At 43.9% G+C, this 17,679-nt stretch overlaps 1 protein-coding gene across 2 annotated transcripts in view; it reads right to left on the minus strand.

Annotated features, from left to right (window-relative positions):
• kif20ba (kinesin family member 20Ba) overlaps window positions 1-17,679 on the minus strand; it is a 31,181-nt gene that overhangs the window by 3,395 nt on the left and 10,107 nt on the right. The window contains exons 17-32 of one of the 2 annotated variants that reach the window (XM_053633198.1): window positions 17,504-17,553; window positions 16,702-16,821; window positions 15,027-15,159; window positions 14,096-14,182; window positions 13,161-13,995; window positions 11,993-12,131; window positions 11,725-11,847; window positions 10,483-10,543; window positions 10,105-10,230; window positions 9,872-10,002; window positions 9,322-9,477; window positions 9,040-9,216; window positions 8,555-8,671; window positions 7,096-7,188; window positions 6,535-6,753; window positions 4,895-4,945 (exon numbers count right to left, since the gene is read on the minus strand). In XM_053633198.1, the coding sequence (XP_053489173.1) occupies window positions 4,895-4,945; window positions 6,535-6,753; window positions 7,096-7,188; window positions 8,555-8,671; window positions 9,040-9,216; window positions 9,322-9,477; window positions 9,872-10,002; window positions 10,105-10,230; window positions 10,483-10,543; window positions 11,725-11,847; window positions 11,993-12,131; window positions 13,161-13,995; window positions 14,096-14,182; window positions 15,027-15,159; window positions 16,702-16,821; window positions 17,504-17,553 (2,618 nt within the window). The remainder of the gene's footprint in view (window positions 1-4,894; window positions 4,946-6,534; window positions 6,754-7,095; window positions 7,189-8,554; window positions 8,672-9,039; window positions 9,217-9,321; window positions 9,478-9,871; window positions 10,003-10,104; window positions 10,231-10,482; window positions 10,544-11,724; window positions 11,848-11,992; window positions 12,132-13,160; window positions 13,996-14,095; window positions 14,183-15,026; window positions 15,160-16,701; window positions 16,822-17,503; window positions 17,554-17,679) is intronic. The other variant, XM_053633199.1, reaches the window with a different exon arrangement.

Consider the following 17,679-nt stretch of genomic DNA (forward strand, 5'->3'; position numbering starts at 1 on the left):
CACAGAGAGAGACAGACAGAGACACACACAGAGAGGGAGAGAGACACACAGAGAGAGAGGGAGAAAGACACACAGAGAGAGAGGGAGAGGGAGAGACACACAGAGAGAGGGAGAGAGAGAGAGAGAGAGAGACACACACACAGAGAGAGAGGGAGAGACACACAGAGAGAGAGAGGGAGAGACACACACAGAGAGAGAGACAGAGACACAGAGAGAGAGAGGGAGAGACACAGAGAGAGAGAGAGAGAGAGAGAGACACACAGAGAGAGAGAGAGAGACAGAGACACACAGAGAGAGAGAGAGAGACACAGAGACACACAGAGAGAGAGAGAGAGACAGACACACAGAGAGAGAGAGAGAGAGAGAGAGAGAGAGACACAGAGAGAGGGAGACAGAGACACACAGAGAGAGAGGGAGAGAGACACAGAGAGAGAGACAGAGACACACAGAGAGAGAGGGAGAGAGACACAGAGAGAGAGGGAGAGAGACACAGAGAGAGAGAGAGAGAGACACAGAGAGAGAGAGAGAGAGACACAGAGACACACAGAGAGAGAGAGAGAGACAGACACAGAGAGAGAGAGAGAGAGAGAGACACAGAGAGAGGGAGACAGAGACACACAGAGAGAGAGAGAGAGAGACACAGAGAGAGGGAGAGAGACACAGAGAGAGAGACAGAGACACACAGAGAGAGAGGGAGAGAGACACAGAGAGAGAGGGTGAAGGAAAAGTGATTTTACACACACACATACAGTCATAGGAAAAAGTAAGTACACCCTCCTTCAATTCTGTTTTTATTTATCAGTGCCTAAATAACGCTTGTGTGCTCCTCACCATCTATAAACAAATAAGCTCAGATGACAACAACAAAAAACACAACCGATATTAATATGTAGTCATTTTTCCCCAAAAAGTTAATCAACATTCAGAAACCAGGTGGGGCAAAATAAGTACACCCTTCCTACATCCACAGTCATTAAGAGAGAATTGGGTGTACAGCCAGGTGTTAACAATGAAATGCACAAGATTCGTTCATCAGCAAGGAGTGGGAGTACCTCTCTAACAGCAGAACCTGGGACAGTGTGGTGTTCTAGAGCACTCAGGTGTGTGTCTACATCAAGCCAAGAAGAACAGACATGATCTCAGACATGACCTCAGAAGCGACTGTTGCCGCTCATCGATCTGGGAAAGAGTTATCGGGCCGTCTCCTAACTATTTAACATTCACCATTCTACAGTCAGGAGGATTGGTTGATGGAGAGCCAGTTCGAATTCAGATCAAGGTCAGACCGTTTAATGCTCAGAGATATAAAGAAAACCCCATCATGTGACCTACAGGCTTCTGTAAGCACTTTTTATTTTTTTATGGCATTGGAAGACGGCCTTATTTCAGAGCCACTTACATTTATCTCATTTTTCATACAACTGAGCAGCTGAGGGTTAAGGGCCTTGCTCAAGGGCCCAGCAGTGGCAGCTTGGTGGAGCTGGGGCTTGAACTCACGACCTTGCGATTAGATAGAGAGAGAGAGAGAGATATATATAGAGAGAGAGAGCTCAGCAGCACATCATATACAGCACCACCACAAACACCTCATACCATCTGTGAAGCACGGTGGTGGAAGGGTGATGATTTGGGTTCGCATCGCAGCCACAGGACCTGGGACACTGCAGTCACTGAGACTACGATGGACTCCACTTTATACCAGAAGATTCTTGAGAGAAATGTGCGGTCATCTGTTCCAAGCTTAAGCTGGGCTGAAACTGGGTCATGCAACAAGGACAGTAATCCCAAACACACCAGCAAATTAACTTCTGAGTGTCTGAAGAAGAAAATCGAGGTGTTGGAATGGAAAAGTCAACGTCCAGACCTGAACCCCACTGAGATGCTGTGGTTGGATCTGAAGAGAGCTGCGCATCAACAGACGCCCTCAACCACCAACAAACTGAAGCAATGTCGTAAAGAGTGGGCCGAAACTTCTCCAGAACGATGCGAGAGGCTGATAAACACCCACAGAAACTTCACGGTCTTGTTGATTAAGGTGCGTCTCCGTGTTCCCACCTGCTTCCTGAATGTTGGTTCACTTTCTGGGGGGAGGGGGGAATGAGTACATATTGAAATCTGTAGGTTTTGTTTTTCACCTGAGCTTATTTGTTTGTTTATAGAAGTCGGTGAAGACCACACAGTTATTATTTAGGCCCTGATAAATAAAAACAAAGAAATGAAGGAGGGTGTACTTTCTTTTTCCCCATGACTGTACATGTGTGACTTGTTGGTCATGTGTTAATGATGAAAGACAGAATGAATGATGGAGATATTTGCGTTTATTTATTTTTTAATAATAAATATCAATAAGCTGAAATAAAAACAAAAAACTCCAAAACATTCATTATTCCACCATCCCTCTATCCATCAAACCCTCTATCCAACCCAGCGATCCACCCATCCCTCTATCCATCCCAGCGATCCACCCATCCCTCTATCCATCAAACCCTCTATCCATCAAACCCTCTATCCAACCCAGCGATCCACCCATCCCTCTATCCATCAAACCCTCTATCCATCAAACCCTCTATCCAACCCAGCGATCCACCCATCCCTCTATCCATCAAACCCTCTATCCAACCCAGCAATCCACCCATCCCTCTATCCATCGAACCCTCTATCCAACCCAGCGATCCACCCATCCCTCTATCCATCAAACCCTCTATCCAACCCAGCGATCCACCCATCCCTCTATCCAACCCAGCGATCCACCCATCCCTCTATCCATCAAACCCTCTATCCAACCCAGCGATCCACCCATCCCTCTATCCATCAAACCCTCTATCCACCCATCCCTCTATCCAACCCAGCGATCCACCCATCCCTCTATCCAACCCAGCGATCCACCCATTCCTCTATCCACCAAACCCTCTATCCACCCCAGCGATCCACCCATCCCTCTATCCAACCCAGCGATCCACCCATCCCTCTATCCAACCCAGCGATCCACCCATCCCTCTATCCAACCCAGCGATCCACCCATCCCTCTATCCAACCCAGCGATCCACCCATCCCTCTATCCAACCCAGCGATCCACCCATCCCTCTATCCATCAAACCCTCTATCCAACCCAGCGATCCACCCATCCCTCTATCCATCAAACCCTCTATCCACCCATCCCTCTATCCACCCATCCCTCTATCCATCAAACCCTCTATCCAACCCAGCAATCCACCCATCCCTCTATCCATCAAACCCTCTATCCAACCCAGCGATCCACCCATCCCTCTATCCATCAAATGCTCTATCCACCCATCCCTTTATCCATCATACCCTCTATCCACCCATCAAAACCACTATCCATTTATCTATCAAACCCTCAATCCATCATTCAAATCACCCAAACTCACCATCATGTCATCCGTAAAACTCTCTATACATCAACAAACCCTCCATCCATCTACCGTATCAAACCCTTCACCCAGCTCTCAAACCCTCCATCCATTCTTCAAACCATTATCCACCCATCCCTCTATCCATCCTTTAAACCAGCCATCCACCCATCAAAACCTCCATCCCTCTATCCATCAAACCCTCTATCCATTTATCTATCAATCCCTCAATCATTCAAATCACCCAAACTCACAATCCTGTCATTTGTCAAACCCTCCATCCATTCGTCAAACCCTTCACACACCCATCAACCGGTCCATCCTTCTACAGTACCAAAACATTCATCCACCCATAAAACACTCCATTCAACAAACCATTTATCTACAGTCTCAAACCCTCCATCCACCCACCAGTTCATGAAACCCTCTATCCATCCTTCAAACCATCCACCCATTCATCAAACTCTCCATCCTGACAGCCTTCGATCCCTCCACCCATTAAACCAAATATCAAGCCACCCAACAAACCTTCCTTCCTGCAAACCATCCATCCAAAGCGCTCCACAATAAATGTGTGTGTGGAGGAAAAACCCCCCACTTTTGTTTAAAAGATGAATTGTACAGCAGAATTACTCGAGCCGACATTAAATTCGAACCCAACACGATCTCGGGAATTTCACTCGCTTGGTAGGAATTGCAATTTCTTGATTGTAATGTGAACAGATACCAGATCAAACCAATCCCAAATCAGATTCACCCACCAACCACAGATTAAATCTCAGACTAAAGAGACGTGCAGTCACCTGGGATTTAAAAAAGATGACGCAGATGAGTGATGAATTATGGGATGGAGTGTTCTGTTAGGAGTGATCTCTCCTGAGTGCGCAGCAGTTTGCAGATTTATCCTTTACTATTGTTCATTTATTCATAAACTTATTTTAAAAGTAGGTTTGATGTCAGCAAATGATATCTATGTGAGCTGTTTTACAGTGACGTGTTCTAGTCTGTACGCCGTTAGTCGTATGTTTGTAGCTTGTATAGACGGACGCTCTAAACGCAGGCGGGATGGAACAGGTTTGCGTTTGCCTCTGGGGGGCGCTGCAACACACTGTAATGTGGTGATTTGCGCAAACTTCAATATCTCTGGATGAATAAGCAAGTCGTGAATGTCGTTAATTCCTGTTTAATTAGCACTACGTTTACCTGTAACTGATCCTCAATGACCAGAAATTTAAACCCTGATACATCCATTAATCTATCCATATATCCACTCATCCTTTATCTACCCTTATTTACCTCCATCTACACATCTATCCATCCGTAAATACACCACGCCGCCTACCTACACAGGCGCCCTCCAGCCCTGTACTGCAGACGTTGTGATGATATTCGAAGCGTCCACTATAACAGTATTGTGCAGCTGATTAGCAGCCTAAAGCTGTGTGTTGTACAGGTGTGTGTTTATGTGTAGGAGTCTGAAAGCCGCTGTACACTTCAGGAGGCGTTTAATACCGATCAGATACCTGAGGAGCTGTGCTGGGTCTCGCTTTGGTCTTTCTGTTGCTGCCTCGCTTCTTAAAGAACACAAAGCAAACAAACACACACACACACACACACACACACACACACATTGAATCATCTTATCAGTTGCTGAGGCGAGCACAGTGTGGAGGAGGCGCAAGAACTCGCCAAATCGTCAATAAACGCCTGCGACTCCCACAACAAGAATCAGCACGGACACTCCGAAGGGTCTAAATTACCCCATTGTGTGTGTGTGTGTGTGTGTGAGAGAGAGAGAGAGAGAGACAGGGTCAGTACACCCATCGTCATACTAATAACATATATTGTACATGTGTTATACATTATTGGTGTGTTGTTCTCTTGATATCATCAGCCCTCCACTGACTCACCACCGAAGGCTGAAATATAAAACATGCAAATGAGCCGCTCTCCAAATCGAAATCTTTCAGCATGCGCTTTGTTTATTCTGATATGCGGATATGTAAATGAGCTCACCGATCACTCCGTGGGTGTTAAAACACACATCACATGAACGAGCTCTTTGACCAGTTCCGAAATATCCGGTGTCCTATAAACCATCCTCATCAATATGCAAATGAGCATTCTAGCCAATAAAGCCAATGTGAAGTCCTCAGTACGCAAATACAGTGGATAGAAAAAGTCTACACACCCCTGTTAGAATGGCAGGCTTTTGTGGCGTTTAAAAAAAAAAAAAAAAACCCCAATGAAAATCAACCCAAGATAAATCGGGTCAGAACCTTTCCTACCGTTATTGTAAAATTTTAATCTGTTAATTCAAGTGAAAAACAATACGAATCAAAAAGAGGGTTAAAAATGAAATTTAAAAAAATGCACAATCCCCAGCTTGCAAGGAAGAAGTCAGGACGTGCTAAACTGACACAACGCTGTGATCAAATCTAAAGGAGCTACGCATTAGTCTAGGGGTGTGCACACTTATACACACAGGTTGTTCTACATTTTTATTTTTCATTTTAAGTTAGTTACGTAGAAAAAGTTCTGACTCGATTTATCTTGCTTTCTTTTTTTTTTACATCCCACAAACCTGGCATTTTCACAGGGGTGTGTAGACTTTTTTTTAGATCCGCTGTATGTAAAAGAGCCTCGGAAACAACAAAGTGTTTACTAAAGTGTGTGCGGAGCTCATTCTTATTGAATATGCAAAGATGCAACTCATGTAAATGAGTGTTCTAACCAATAGATTTCCTGTGCTGTAATAATGCTGAACTATATGCAAAATATACAGATGCAAATGAGCTGAATAAATAACCGCATGTTTATTGTGTACTGTGAACTCTCTGACCTTTATACTGTGGAAATAAACACGTGTGCGTGTGTGTGCAGCTCCTCACCCTCTCCACCTCGCTGCTCTTCCTCTTGCGTGCGTTGTGTGTGTGTATGTGTGTGTGTGTGTGTGTGTGTATGTGTGTGTGTGTGTGTGTGTGTGTGTGCAGCTCCTCACCCTCTCCACCTCGCTGCTCTTCCTCTTGCGATCGTTGTGTGTGTGTATGTGTGTGTGTGCGTGTGTGTGCAGCTCCTCACCCTCTCCACCTCGCTGCTCTTCCTCTTGCGATCGTTGTGTGTGTGTATATGTGTGTGTGTGCGTGTGTGTGCAGCTCCTCACCCTCTCCACCTCGCTGCTCTTCCTCTTGCGTGCGTTGTGTGTGTGTGAGACGTTGACGGTGATCTCTCCGGTCTCTCCGGGGCGTTTCAGTCGGAAGCGTTCGGGATGCAGGGAGCTGAACGAGATCTCCAGCTCAGGCCGCGGGAACCGAGAACACCGACCCGTTTCCGTGGAGATGACCGACGAGTCCAATACGGACGGACCGCTGCCGCAAGAACCCTGAGGAAGAGGAAGAGCACCGCCGTCACCACCATCATCATCAAACCTATATAATGTGTTTTACTTTCCTGACAGTAACGCAGCTTTTTTATTTATTTTTTTTATTTGAGAAATTCCATTAACGCATTGTCACCATCACCCTTAAGCGCTGTCTCCTTGGTTACTGTTGCCAACGAACCTACAAACCCGGCATGTAAACTTACAACAATGGTGGAAAATTGTATCACTTGAAATACATCTCCAGTGTGCATTTAAAGCCTCCAACCATGACATCACAACATTTCTGCAAATATACACGAATATGCAAATTTATGCAAATCCACAAAACTAGTCAAGTTTTACCTGGCTGGTGACGGATGCTCGAGTTCGGCCTGTGTGTTTCAGAGTGGTGCTGTCCACCAGCCGCTCAGATACACACTCCTCCACCAGCACAGTCTAACACACGCACACACACACACACACACACACACGCACACTATGTCAATCACAAATGCCCTAACGAGTACACACTAATGAACACACTAAGATGTCTCTACTAATCCTCATTCAATATTTTAGTTTTAAATTAGCACTTTAATTAACAATAATATTCAACAAGGTGTTGCCATGGTTACAGTGGGTGATGTAATAATAGGCAGTGTGTATGATGTGCTTCATGCTTAGAAAGTGTAAACATTTGTCACCGCTGTGTGAGGTCAGAGAAGTGTGTGCGTGTGTGTGTGACCTGTGTAGATGACCCTGTAGTGGTGTGTGTGTGTGTGACCTGTGTAGATGACTCTGTAGTGGTGTGTGTGTGTGTGACCTGTGTAGATGACTCTGTAGTGGTGTGTGTGTGTGTGTGTGTGACCTGTGTAGATGACTCTGTAGTGGTGTGTGTGTGTGTGTGTGTGTGTGTGTGTGACCTGTGTAGATGACTCTGTAGTGGTGTGTGTGTCCTGTGTAGATGACTCTGTAGTAGTGGGGTGTGTGTGTGTGTGTGTGTATGACCTGTGTAGATGACTCTGTAGTAGTGGGGTGTGTGTGTGTGTGTGTGTGACCTGTGTAGATGACTCTGTAGTGGTGTGTGTGTGTGTGTGTGTGTGTGTGTGACCTGTGTAGATGACTCTGTAGTGGTGTGTGTGTGTGTGTGTGTGACCTGTGTAGATGACTCTGTAGTGGTGTGTGTGTGTGTGTGTGTGTGTGTGACCTGTGTAGATGACTCTGTAGTGGTGTGTGTGTGACCTGTGTAGATGACTCTGTAGTGGTGTGTGTGTGTGTGTGTGTGACCTGTGTAGATGACTCTGTAGTGGTGTGTGTGTGTGTGTGTGTGTATGTGTGTGACCTGTGTAGATGACTCTGTAGTGGTGTGTGTGTGTGTGTGTGTGTGTGACCTGTGTAGATGACTCTGTAGTGGTGTGTGTGTGTGTGTGTGTGTGACCTGTGTAGATGACTCTGTAGTGGTGTGTGTGTGTGTGTGTGTGTGACCTGTGTAGATGACTCTGTAGTGGTGTGTGTGTGTGTGTGTGTGTGTGTGACCTGTGTAGATGACTCTGTAGTGGTGTGTGTGTGTGTGTGACCTGTGTAGATGACTCTGTAGTGGTGTGTGTGTGTGTGTGTGTGTGTGACCTGTGTAGATGACTCTGTAGTGGTGTGTGTGTGTGTGTGTGACCTGTGTAGATGACTCTGTAGTGGTGTGTGTGTGTGTGTGTGTATGTGTGTGACCTGTGTAGATGACTCTGTAGTGGTGTGTGTGTGTGTGTGTGTGACCTGTGTAGATGACTCTGTAGTGGTGTGTGTGTGTGTGTGTGTGTATGTGTGTGACCTGTGTAGATGACTCTGTAGTGGTGTGTGTGTGTGTTGTCTCTCTGAGCTGCTCTCTCAGTTGTTGAAGCTCCGCCTCCTTCTCCTTCAGCTGCTCCATCACTCCACTGTCACGTACCTGAAACATCATAACAAGTGTAAAGGGGGTGTGACCTGTGAAAGAGGTGTGGCCTCTGTGTACATCAGTCTCAGTGAAGGAGGTGTGGCCTCTCTGTGTCAGTCAGTGAAGGGGGCGTGGCCTTGGTTCACAGTGTAAACCATTTAAACAGTTCTAAACTTTATTGTATTCATGTTTAACTCTGTAAATGGATCTAAAAATGACAAAAAAATTATTTGTTTTCGCAAGATATCACTATAATAGCTAAAACCTACAGTTTAATGTAACATCCCAGAGGAGATGGAGAGTGGGAGTAGACAAGGGCACATGAAGGGCGCAAGGCCGTATTGGGACGCGAGGGATATAATGTTAAAATGTGCTGTAGTGACCTCTGGTGGCTGAAGTGCGTCAGTGCGCTTCAGCTCCCCGATCTGCTGGTCTTTCTCTGTGATGGTGGAGACGAGTTTCTTCAGCTGGACCTCCAGAGCAGACACGAGTGTGTCTCTCTCCTTCCTCCACTCGTCCATCTCCTGCTCACGCTCAGCCAAACGGGCCTTCAGCGACTCCTGACACACACACACACACACTCAGTGCATCATAGCCATGTGTCTACTTGTTAAATAAAAAACAAGTATACACACACACAGGAAGTAGAAGTAATGAGTGTGTACCATCTCAGTGTGTTGGCGGGCGTGTCTCTCTCTGTCCTCGGCGTAGCGTCTCATATCCTGGTTCCTCCTCTCCTCTGCGTCCTTCGCCTGAGCAATCAGGACAAGCTTCTCCTCCGTCCACTTCCTGCGCTCGGCCTGATGTTTCTCACCGATCGCCTACACACACACACGATTTGAAACAAAACCCACAGGGGGCTGACAACAGTGTTTATGTACACTATAGTATACAGTGAATAGAGTGTGTGGTTTAGGACATATCCACAATACACAAATTATGGTGTCTATGTAGTGAATAGGGCAAGTGGATTGGGACACGCCCAGTGGACTGATGGTGTTTATGTGCCCTATATAGTGAAAAAGATGTGCGGTTTGGGACACACACACAATGGACTAATGATGGCGTTTAAATGGCATTTAAGTGCCCTTTATAGTGAATAAGGTTTGTGGATTGGGACATGCCCACAGTGGACTGCTGATGGTGGCTATGTAGTTAATAGGGTGTGGTTTGGGACGCACCCACAGTGGACTGATGATGGTGTTATATTCTCACCTTCAGGTCGTCCTGAGCCTGTGCCGCTTCTTCTTTGGCCCGTGTGATGTCATCACTGCACGCCGGTTCATGATGATGTAACTGTTTACTGTATCTTTGTTTCAGGAGCAGCTCTTTCAGGTTCTCCAGCTCTAAACACACAAAGACACACTGTGTGTTAACAGAAGTACAGGACTGAAACGTGTGTGTTTTGCTATAAAATCTGAATAAAACATGGTGGTGTAGTGTGGTACCCTCAGTGAGATGATGGATCTGAGTTTCTCTGTTCTCCAGCTCCAGGTCCATCTGAGTCTGAGTCTCCTCCTGCTCACTGAGAACCAAACGCATCTCCTCTATCACAGCCTGACGCTCCTGCAGATCTACACACACACACACAGTTTCCTTTCTCTATTTATCATTGGATATATCTAATTTATCATTAAAGCAAATAATTATCTAACGAAATAGCAGAACGTTCGTGAGTATTGTTTTAGCTCAGTGGAACCATGATCTTGTGTACCTTGTCCAACAGATTGCACTAACCATACTGTATGTTGCCACAGTAACTAAGGAAACTGAGGAAAATCCGCCTTCGCGAGGTACGTATGTGTCGTGTGAATAATGTACTGTACCTTTAAGAGCTTTTTCGTGAAGACGGACGTGATCCTCCTTCTTAGAATCAGATGAATGGGACTGGAAATATAATAAACAACATTAAAAACAAACAGGTGTGTAGTGTGTGATGTGTAATGTGTAGTGTATAGTGTATAATATGTAGTGTATAGTGTGTAATGTATAATGTGTAGTGTGTGATGTATAGTGTGTAATGTGTAGTGTATAATGTATAGTGTGTAATGTATCATGTGTAGTGTATAGTGTGTAATGTATAATGTGTAGTGTGTGATGTGTAGTGTGTAATGTGTAGTGTATAATGTATAGTGTGTAGTGTATAGTGTATAATGTGTAGTGTATAGTGTGTAATGTATAATGTGTAGTGTATAGTGTGTAATGTATAATGTGTAGTGTGTGATGTGTAGTGTGTAATGTGTAGTGTATAATGTATAGTGTGTAGTGTGTAATGTATAATGTGTAGTGTATAGTGTGTAGTGTATAGTGTGTAGTGTATAGTGTGTAATGTATAATGTGTAGTGTATAGTGTGTAATGTATAATGTGTAGTGTATAGTGTGTAGTGTATAGTGTGTAGTGTATAGTGTGTAATGTATAATGTGTAATGTATAGTGTGTAGTGTATAGTGTGTAATGTATAATGTGTAGTGTATAGTGTGTAGTGTATAGTGTGTAATGTATAATGTGTAGTGTATAGTGTGTAATGTATAATGTGTATAGTGTGTAATGTATAATGTGTAGTGTATAGTGTGTAGTGTATAGTGTGTAATGTATAATGTGTAGTGTATAGTGTGTAATGTATAATGTGTAGTGTATAGTGTGTAGTGTATAGTGTGTAATGTATAATGTGTAGTGTATAGTGTGTAGTGTATAGTGTGTAGTGTATAGTGTGTAATGTATAATGTGTAGTGTATAGTGTGTAGTGTATAGTGTGTAATGTATAATGTGTAGTGTATAGTGTGTAGTGTATAGTGTGTAATGTATAATGTGTAGTGTATAGTGTGTAATGTATAATGTGTATAGTGTGTAATGTATAATGTGTAGTGTATAGTGTGTAGTGTATAGTGTGTAATGTATAATGTGTAATGTATAGTGTGTAGTGTATAGTGTGTAGTGTATAGTGTGTAATGTATAATGTGTAGTGTGTAATGTAGTATGTGTAGTGTATAGTGTGTAATGGTGGTGTCTAAAACGTTCACACTCGTATCATCTGATTATCTGGAGAAGAGAAACAGAGCAGTATTTACACTCCTGAGCTGCTGGATGGTGCGATCTCGGTTCGAGAGTTCGTTCTGTAGCTGGAATTTCATCTTCTCCACATCGCTCAGTTTCTGCTTTAGAGACTTTTCTACATCGCGCATGGAGCAGATCTGAACACACACACACACACACACACACACACACACACACACACACACACACACACACACAATACTGAGACATGACCCAAACACTTAAAGGCTTCCATTAAACCAGTTTCTGGCATTTTCTGAACTGACTCTGTAAACGACTCACCTCCTTCTGCACCTGCTGAATCTGTTTCTTCGAGTCGGCGAGTTTCTCCCTCAGATCAGACGACTCGTCCTCTCTCCTCTGTACGTCTAAGGAGAGACTCGACAACTTTCCACTACTGCACTTCATCTCCTCCTTTAGCCTTAAAACACAGAGAGAATAAACCGAAATTTATTACAAATCAGTCTGCAGGCCATTAGGAAATACTCTGAGAGGACAGGAACATTTAACATTTATCTAACACGTCCCGGGTACTTTTACACTCGGGTCTAACCCGTCCCAGGTACTTTTACCCTCGGGTCTAACCCCTCCCGGGCACTTTTACCCTCGGGTCTAACCCGTCCCGGGTACTTTTACACTCGGGTCTAACCCCTCCCGGGTACTTTTACCCTCGGGTCTAACCCCTCCCGGGCACTTTTACCCTCGGGTCTAACCCCTCCCGGGTACTTTTACACTCGGGTCTAACCCGTCCCGGGCACTTTTACCCTCGGGTCTAACCCCTCCCGGGCACTTTTACCCTCGGGTCTAACCCCTCCCGGGCACTTTTACCCTCGGGTCTAACCCCTCCCGGGTACTTTTACCCTCGGGTCTAACCCGTCCCGAGTACTTTCACACTCGGGTCTAACCCCTCCCGGGTACTTTTACCCTCGGGTCTAACCCCTCCCGGGTACTTTTACCCTCGGGTCTAACCCCTCCCGGGTACTTTTACCCTCGGGTCTAACCCCTCCCGGGTACTTTTACCCTCGGGTCTAACCCCTCCCGGGTACTTTTACCCTTGGGTCTAACCCATCCCGGGTACTTTCACACTCGGGTCTAATCTGTTCCGGGTACTTTTACCCTCGGGTCTAACCAGTCCCGGGTACTTTTACACTTTTCTACTCGGGTGTAACCTGTCCCAGGTACTTTTGTACTCAGGCCTAACCCGTCCTGGGTACTTTTGCACTCGGGTACTCTCAGATACATCTTGCCACAGTTACCTTGACTCTCAGGTATAACCAACATTAAATAAGACCTGCTACAGGTACCTTGACCCACAGGTAAGTTGAGATAAATACTTTTAGCTGTAGGTATGGCATGGCTTGAATACTTTGCCTCTTCAGGTAGCACTATCTTTAGTTACTTCAGCCATCATATAAGAGTTAATCTCAGGTATAAGTCAGGTAAGACTCACCTGGTGATCTCCGCCTCTCGTTTTTGAAGTTCTGCATCTTTTTGAGCAATGGCCTCTTCGGCTACAGCCAGCAGCTCTCTCCTCCTCTCCACCTCTCTCTTTCGTGCCTCCTGTGCTTCCTGCTGGGCAACAGAAAGCTCCGCCTCCTTCGCAGCAAGCTCCGCCTCCCTCTTGGCAAGCCGGGCCTCTTCATCGGACAGCTCTGGGTCCGTCCGCTGTTTCTGTTTTAACGTGCTCTCCTTCACTAGGAGAAGTGCTGCTTTCTCCTCCAACTCCTTGATCACACCCTTCATGTTTGTGTTCTCAGCCTGGAGGTCGGAGTTCACTTTCTGGAGGTTATCGTGGGTGTTTTCGTTTTCCAGCAGCTGTCCTTCCAGGATTTTCACTCTCTCGCCTTTACTCTCGTTCTCCTTCCGTAGCCTGGAGACTTCGTCGCGCGTGTCCTCCGCTTCCTGTTTGAGACGAGTCATTTCCTGTTCTAGATTTTTGATGACGGTGCTTTTGTGCTCGATCTCAGATCCCTGCTCCTCCATCTTAGACGTTCTTAAGACGGCGGCAAGTTTCTCCTCTGTCTCGTTCATCCTCGTGATGACGGACTGAAACCTTCGCTGCTCTTCCGCTATCTTCTGCTCAGTTTCCCGTAGGACTACGGCGCGGGATCGTTTCTCTTCTTCCAGCGCCGATTTCAGCTCCTGGATGCAGAACTCCAGGGTTTGGCGTTCCCGTTCCAGATCCGTGATCCTCTCTTCTTTCTGATTCAATTCGGTTCGAAGACGGTCGACCTGACCTTTGACCTCAGTCATAGACGAGTTGAAATCACAGACGCCCGGGGATCCTAGAAACGAAAGAGCGATTATGCCCGACATGTTTTATGTTTAAAATTCATAACGTGAAAATAAAGGCAAGCATTATAGACAGAGCATGCTCAAGCTGACCTTTGACCTCAGCCAGAGGAGGCTCATGACCGTCATCATTATCTTTATCCACAGGATCTTCTGAGATCATCGTGTCCTTAAGAGACCCTAGAGTGAAAATAGTGGCAGATCAGTTATACTTAAACCATTAACATAAATTTATATGTATACACACGTTTATGTATATAGACAATGATTAGGATGACCTTTGACCTTATTTGTATATTGTGATACATATTTTATGCACGTTTTATTATTATAAATCAGTATTGATATGCGTGTAACAGCATTAAAGCACAAGTTTGTTTATATTGTCGAGAACATTAGTGAAACTAGTAACTCTAAAATCTTCCCTAATCAGGGGAAGCTCATTTTAATTAAAAAAAAACAAATAAAATAACTAAATATTAACATTAGAACAAAACAAGTTTATATTCATATCCTAAAAACACGCCTGCGTATTTGTATATGGAAATACTATAAAAAAAAGATTTATAACACAACTAACACACAAACCTCAGATTATTTCTAATAATAATAATAATAATAATAATAATAATAATAATAATAATAATAATAATAAAGTATGATGTCATGGGTTGCCATGCTCATATAAACCCCCGCCCGGCAGCTTCAATGTTTTAAAAATGTTATAAAACAATATTATTTTGTGAAATTACGGTGTGAAATGTTCCCCATGACATAAATAAATTTCTTTATTCGCATTCACACACAATCAAAACATCGTTTAAAATTAAAAAACAAACATGCGCTGTGCCGAAGCAAGGCGAGGCAAGGCAGGGCGACATAAGGTGTCGCTACTTCTTTACAGACGAAAGTCGTTTTCTGCCTCGCAGGAAGCGCCGACCTTTGACGAGATTCTCTTTCCCCGCCCTTCTGGTAGAGACAGAAGCTGGTAGGCTCGTTTCAGCAGAGGAGGCGGAGCTAGTACCTTTCTTTAATGGAGGCTGACTATGGAGGTCCTCCAATCCCGCCCCTTCCTGTCTGCGCTTCCTGGTTTCGGGGTGCGTCTGTCGTCCTGAGCATGTGCAGTGGCGCTGTTGGAGTTCCTGAATCAGAGCGAGCTGAAAAACCGACAGAGCACAGAACCACGCATGAGGAGCTTTGCTAACGTAGTTATCTAATTTAGTTAACGAGCATATAGTCATTTTTTCTCTCAGCACCACTTCTAAACATCCTAAAAACATTCATAAACAATCATCGTATTTATTCAGACAATTTATTACATTTCTAATATGGTTAATAAAATGTAAAGGATAACCTATTGTAAGGCAAGACAAAAGACAGATTAATCTCATGCTAATTTATACCAGTGTTAATATTAATCACAAATCATCACAATCAGTCACGTTAACGTCCCCGTGAAGCGCCTCGAAATACGCAGCGTTATTCGACGTGTTGCTGTCATTCCCACTGAAACTGGAAGTCAGGGCGGGGCATATAGAGTGGCTCCTCCCCCTCTTTAAACATCCAATAGTGTTTAACTTACCTCACAACCTGGGCTAACCCGTACTCGACAGTTAGTACCGTGGATTGTTAGAACGTTGGGGGCGGGACAGTTCAGGTTCTAGAGAGCGTTTGATTGGACAGAAAATCTGACGCTGAAGTGTAGAATGATGTCATCAAAAATCCCTGATGCGTATTGGCACTAGAGAGACTGTAAATTTTGAATGCGTGAATCTTCCAAACGCGAATTGTCATTATTTTGGAGCAGACGAACTTATAGATCAGCTCAAGGACGACATTCGTACTAAAACCCACAAAACTGCCTTTCTGATTTCATGGGGACTTAAAGTCTGTCAATTTTTTAAAAAAGTTATTTCAATTAAAATTAAATAAAATTTTAATTTGTACAAAAAAAATGAAAAAAAATTTAAATGACATTTTATTTTAAATTATCCTTCACCATCTACTCTGAGCATGACGATTAATCAACTTTTTTTTTTTAGTGGAAAATTAAATAAAAATATAATAACTGAAATATATTGATGATTTAGTTTTTAAAAGTTATTAGCTTGTTTGACTGATCAATGAACTGAATGGGTTAAAACAAAAACTCAAAAATATTACCGAACAGAAAGTTGTTTTAAAAAAGGTGGACAGTTCTGAATGAATGAATGAATAAATAAATAAATAAATCCTCTCCGATGCATTAGTGTACACATTTAATGAGCTTAAAGGGATAGTTCACCTAAAAATGAAGATTGTCTCATCACATGACACACTGTTCCAAACATTGTTCCAAAACTGTATGACTGACTTTCTTCTGTGGAACATAAAAGAAGATATTTTGAGAAATGTGTGTTTTTTTTTTTTTGTCAGACAATGGAAGTCAATGGGCACCAAACCTGTTTGGTTACCAACATTCTTCAAAATATCTTCTATTGTGTGTCACAGAAGAAAGAAATGAGTACAGGTTTGGAACAACAAGAGGGTGAGTGAAGGATGACAGAACTTTAATTTTGGGGTGAACTACCCCTTTAATACTTGAATAGTTAGATAGTATTTGTAAAATAAAGCAGAACTGTGAGGGTGAGTGGAATTGTTTTTGGAGTTACAGGGGTCCCTGGCTGCAAAAAGTGCCAGATGACGACACCACCACTCACGTTCTTGGTGCGGTCCTCTACGGCTCGGTCCAGTTCCGCCTGGACTTTAGTGATCACATCGTCTTTCTCCACACACATTACCATCAGATCACCCAGTCTCTGCTCACGGCTCTGCAACGTCTACGCATGCACACACACACACACACACAAAACTGTGGTTCATTTATGAAGAACAGGGTCACTTTGGGCTCCGTGTGTGTCGTCAAAAGTATGTGCACCCCCTGACCATCACACCATACATGCTTCCTTGCTGATTTATTCCCGTCTTTCCCGTTATAACGCGCTCCACTCTCTCTTCTGCGAAGGCTTTCCACTAGATTAGATTTTGGGGCGTGGCTGTTAGGATGCGTGTTCATTCAGCTACAAGAGCCTCAGGTGAGGTTGAGATCAGGCGCTGATGATGTGAGGAGGCTCTGGTTCCACTCCGGTTGCTAACGCAAGCGAGCGAGCGAACAGTGACCTGATTTCGGAAGGTATATGAGATATGTTTATAATAGAATGTCTAATTAGTGCAGGAGACCATGTGGGGGGGGATTTCAGCCAATAGGAAATCGAGTCAGTCTATCGCAATAAAAACACGGCTGGATAGAGAGTATCTGATTGGCTGGAGCATGATTATGTCCGTATGTTTAGAAAAAAAAATGATAAATTATCCATGAAGTATACTTGTGTGGAAAAGGGAATACAAACTATAAAATATTATTTCAATATGCCAGTAAGTACAGGGGAAAAAGAAAAAGAAAAAAAAAAAAAAAAAAAAAACCACATTTGATGGATGATGAAGAATGACACGATGCTTTACCTTCCTCATGTCCTCCAGCTCCTCCACCAGGCCGCTCTGAGCTTCCAACTCTGAGTAATAAAAAGTGCATTAAAAAAAAGTGCATCAAAGAGTAATAAAAAGTGCATTACATATTTATGTAGTAAATTACTGGAGTAGAAATGGGAAATCAAATTCATTCTAAAGAGTCATTAAAT

The sequence above is a fragment of the Ictalurus furcatus genome, chromosome 9, assembly GCF_023375685.1.
Source record: "Ictalurus furcatus strain D&B chromosome 9, Billie_1.0, whole genome shotgun sequence".
Taxonomy (NCBI): Eukaryota; Metazoa; Chordata; class Actinopteri; order Siluriformes; family Ictaluridae; genus Ictalurus; species Ictalurus furcatus.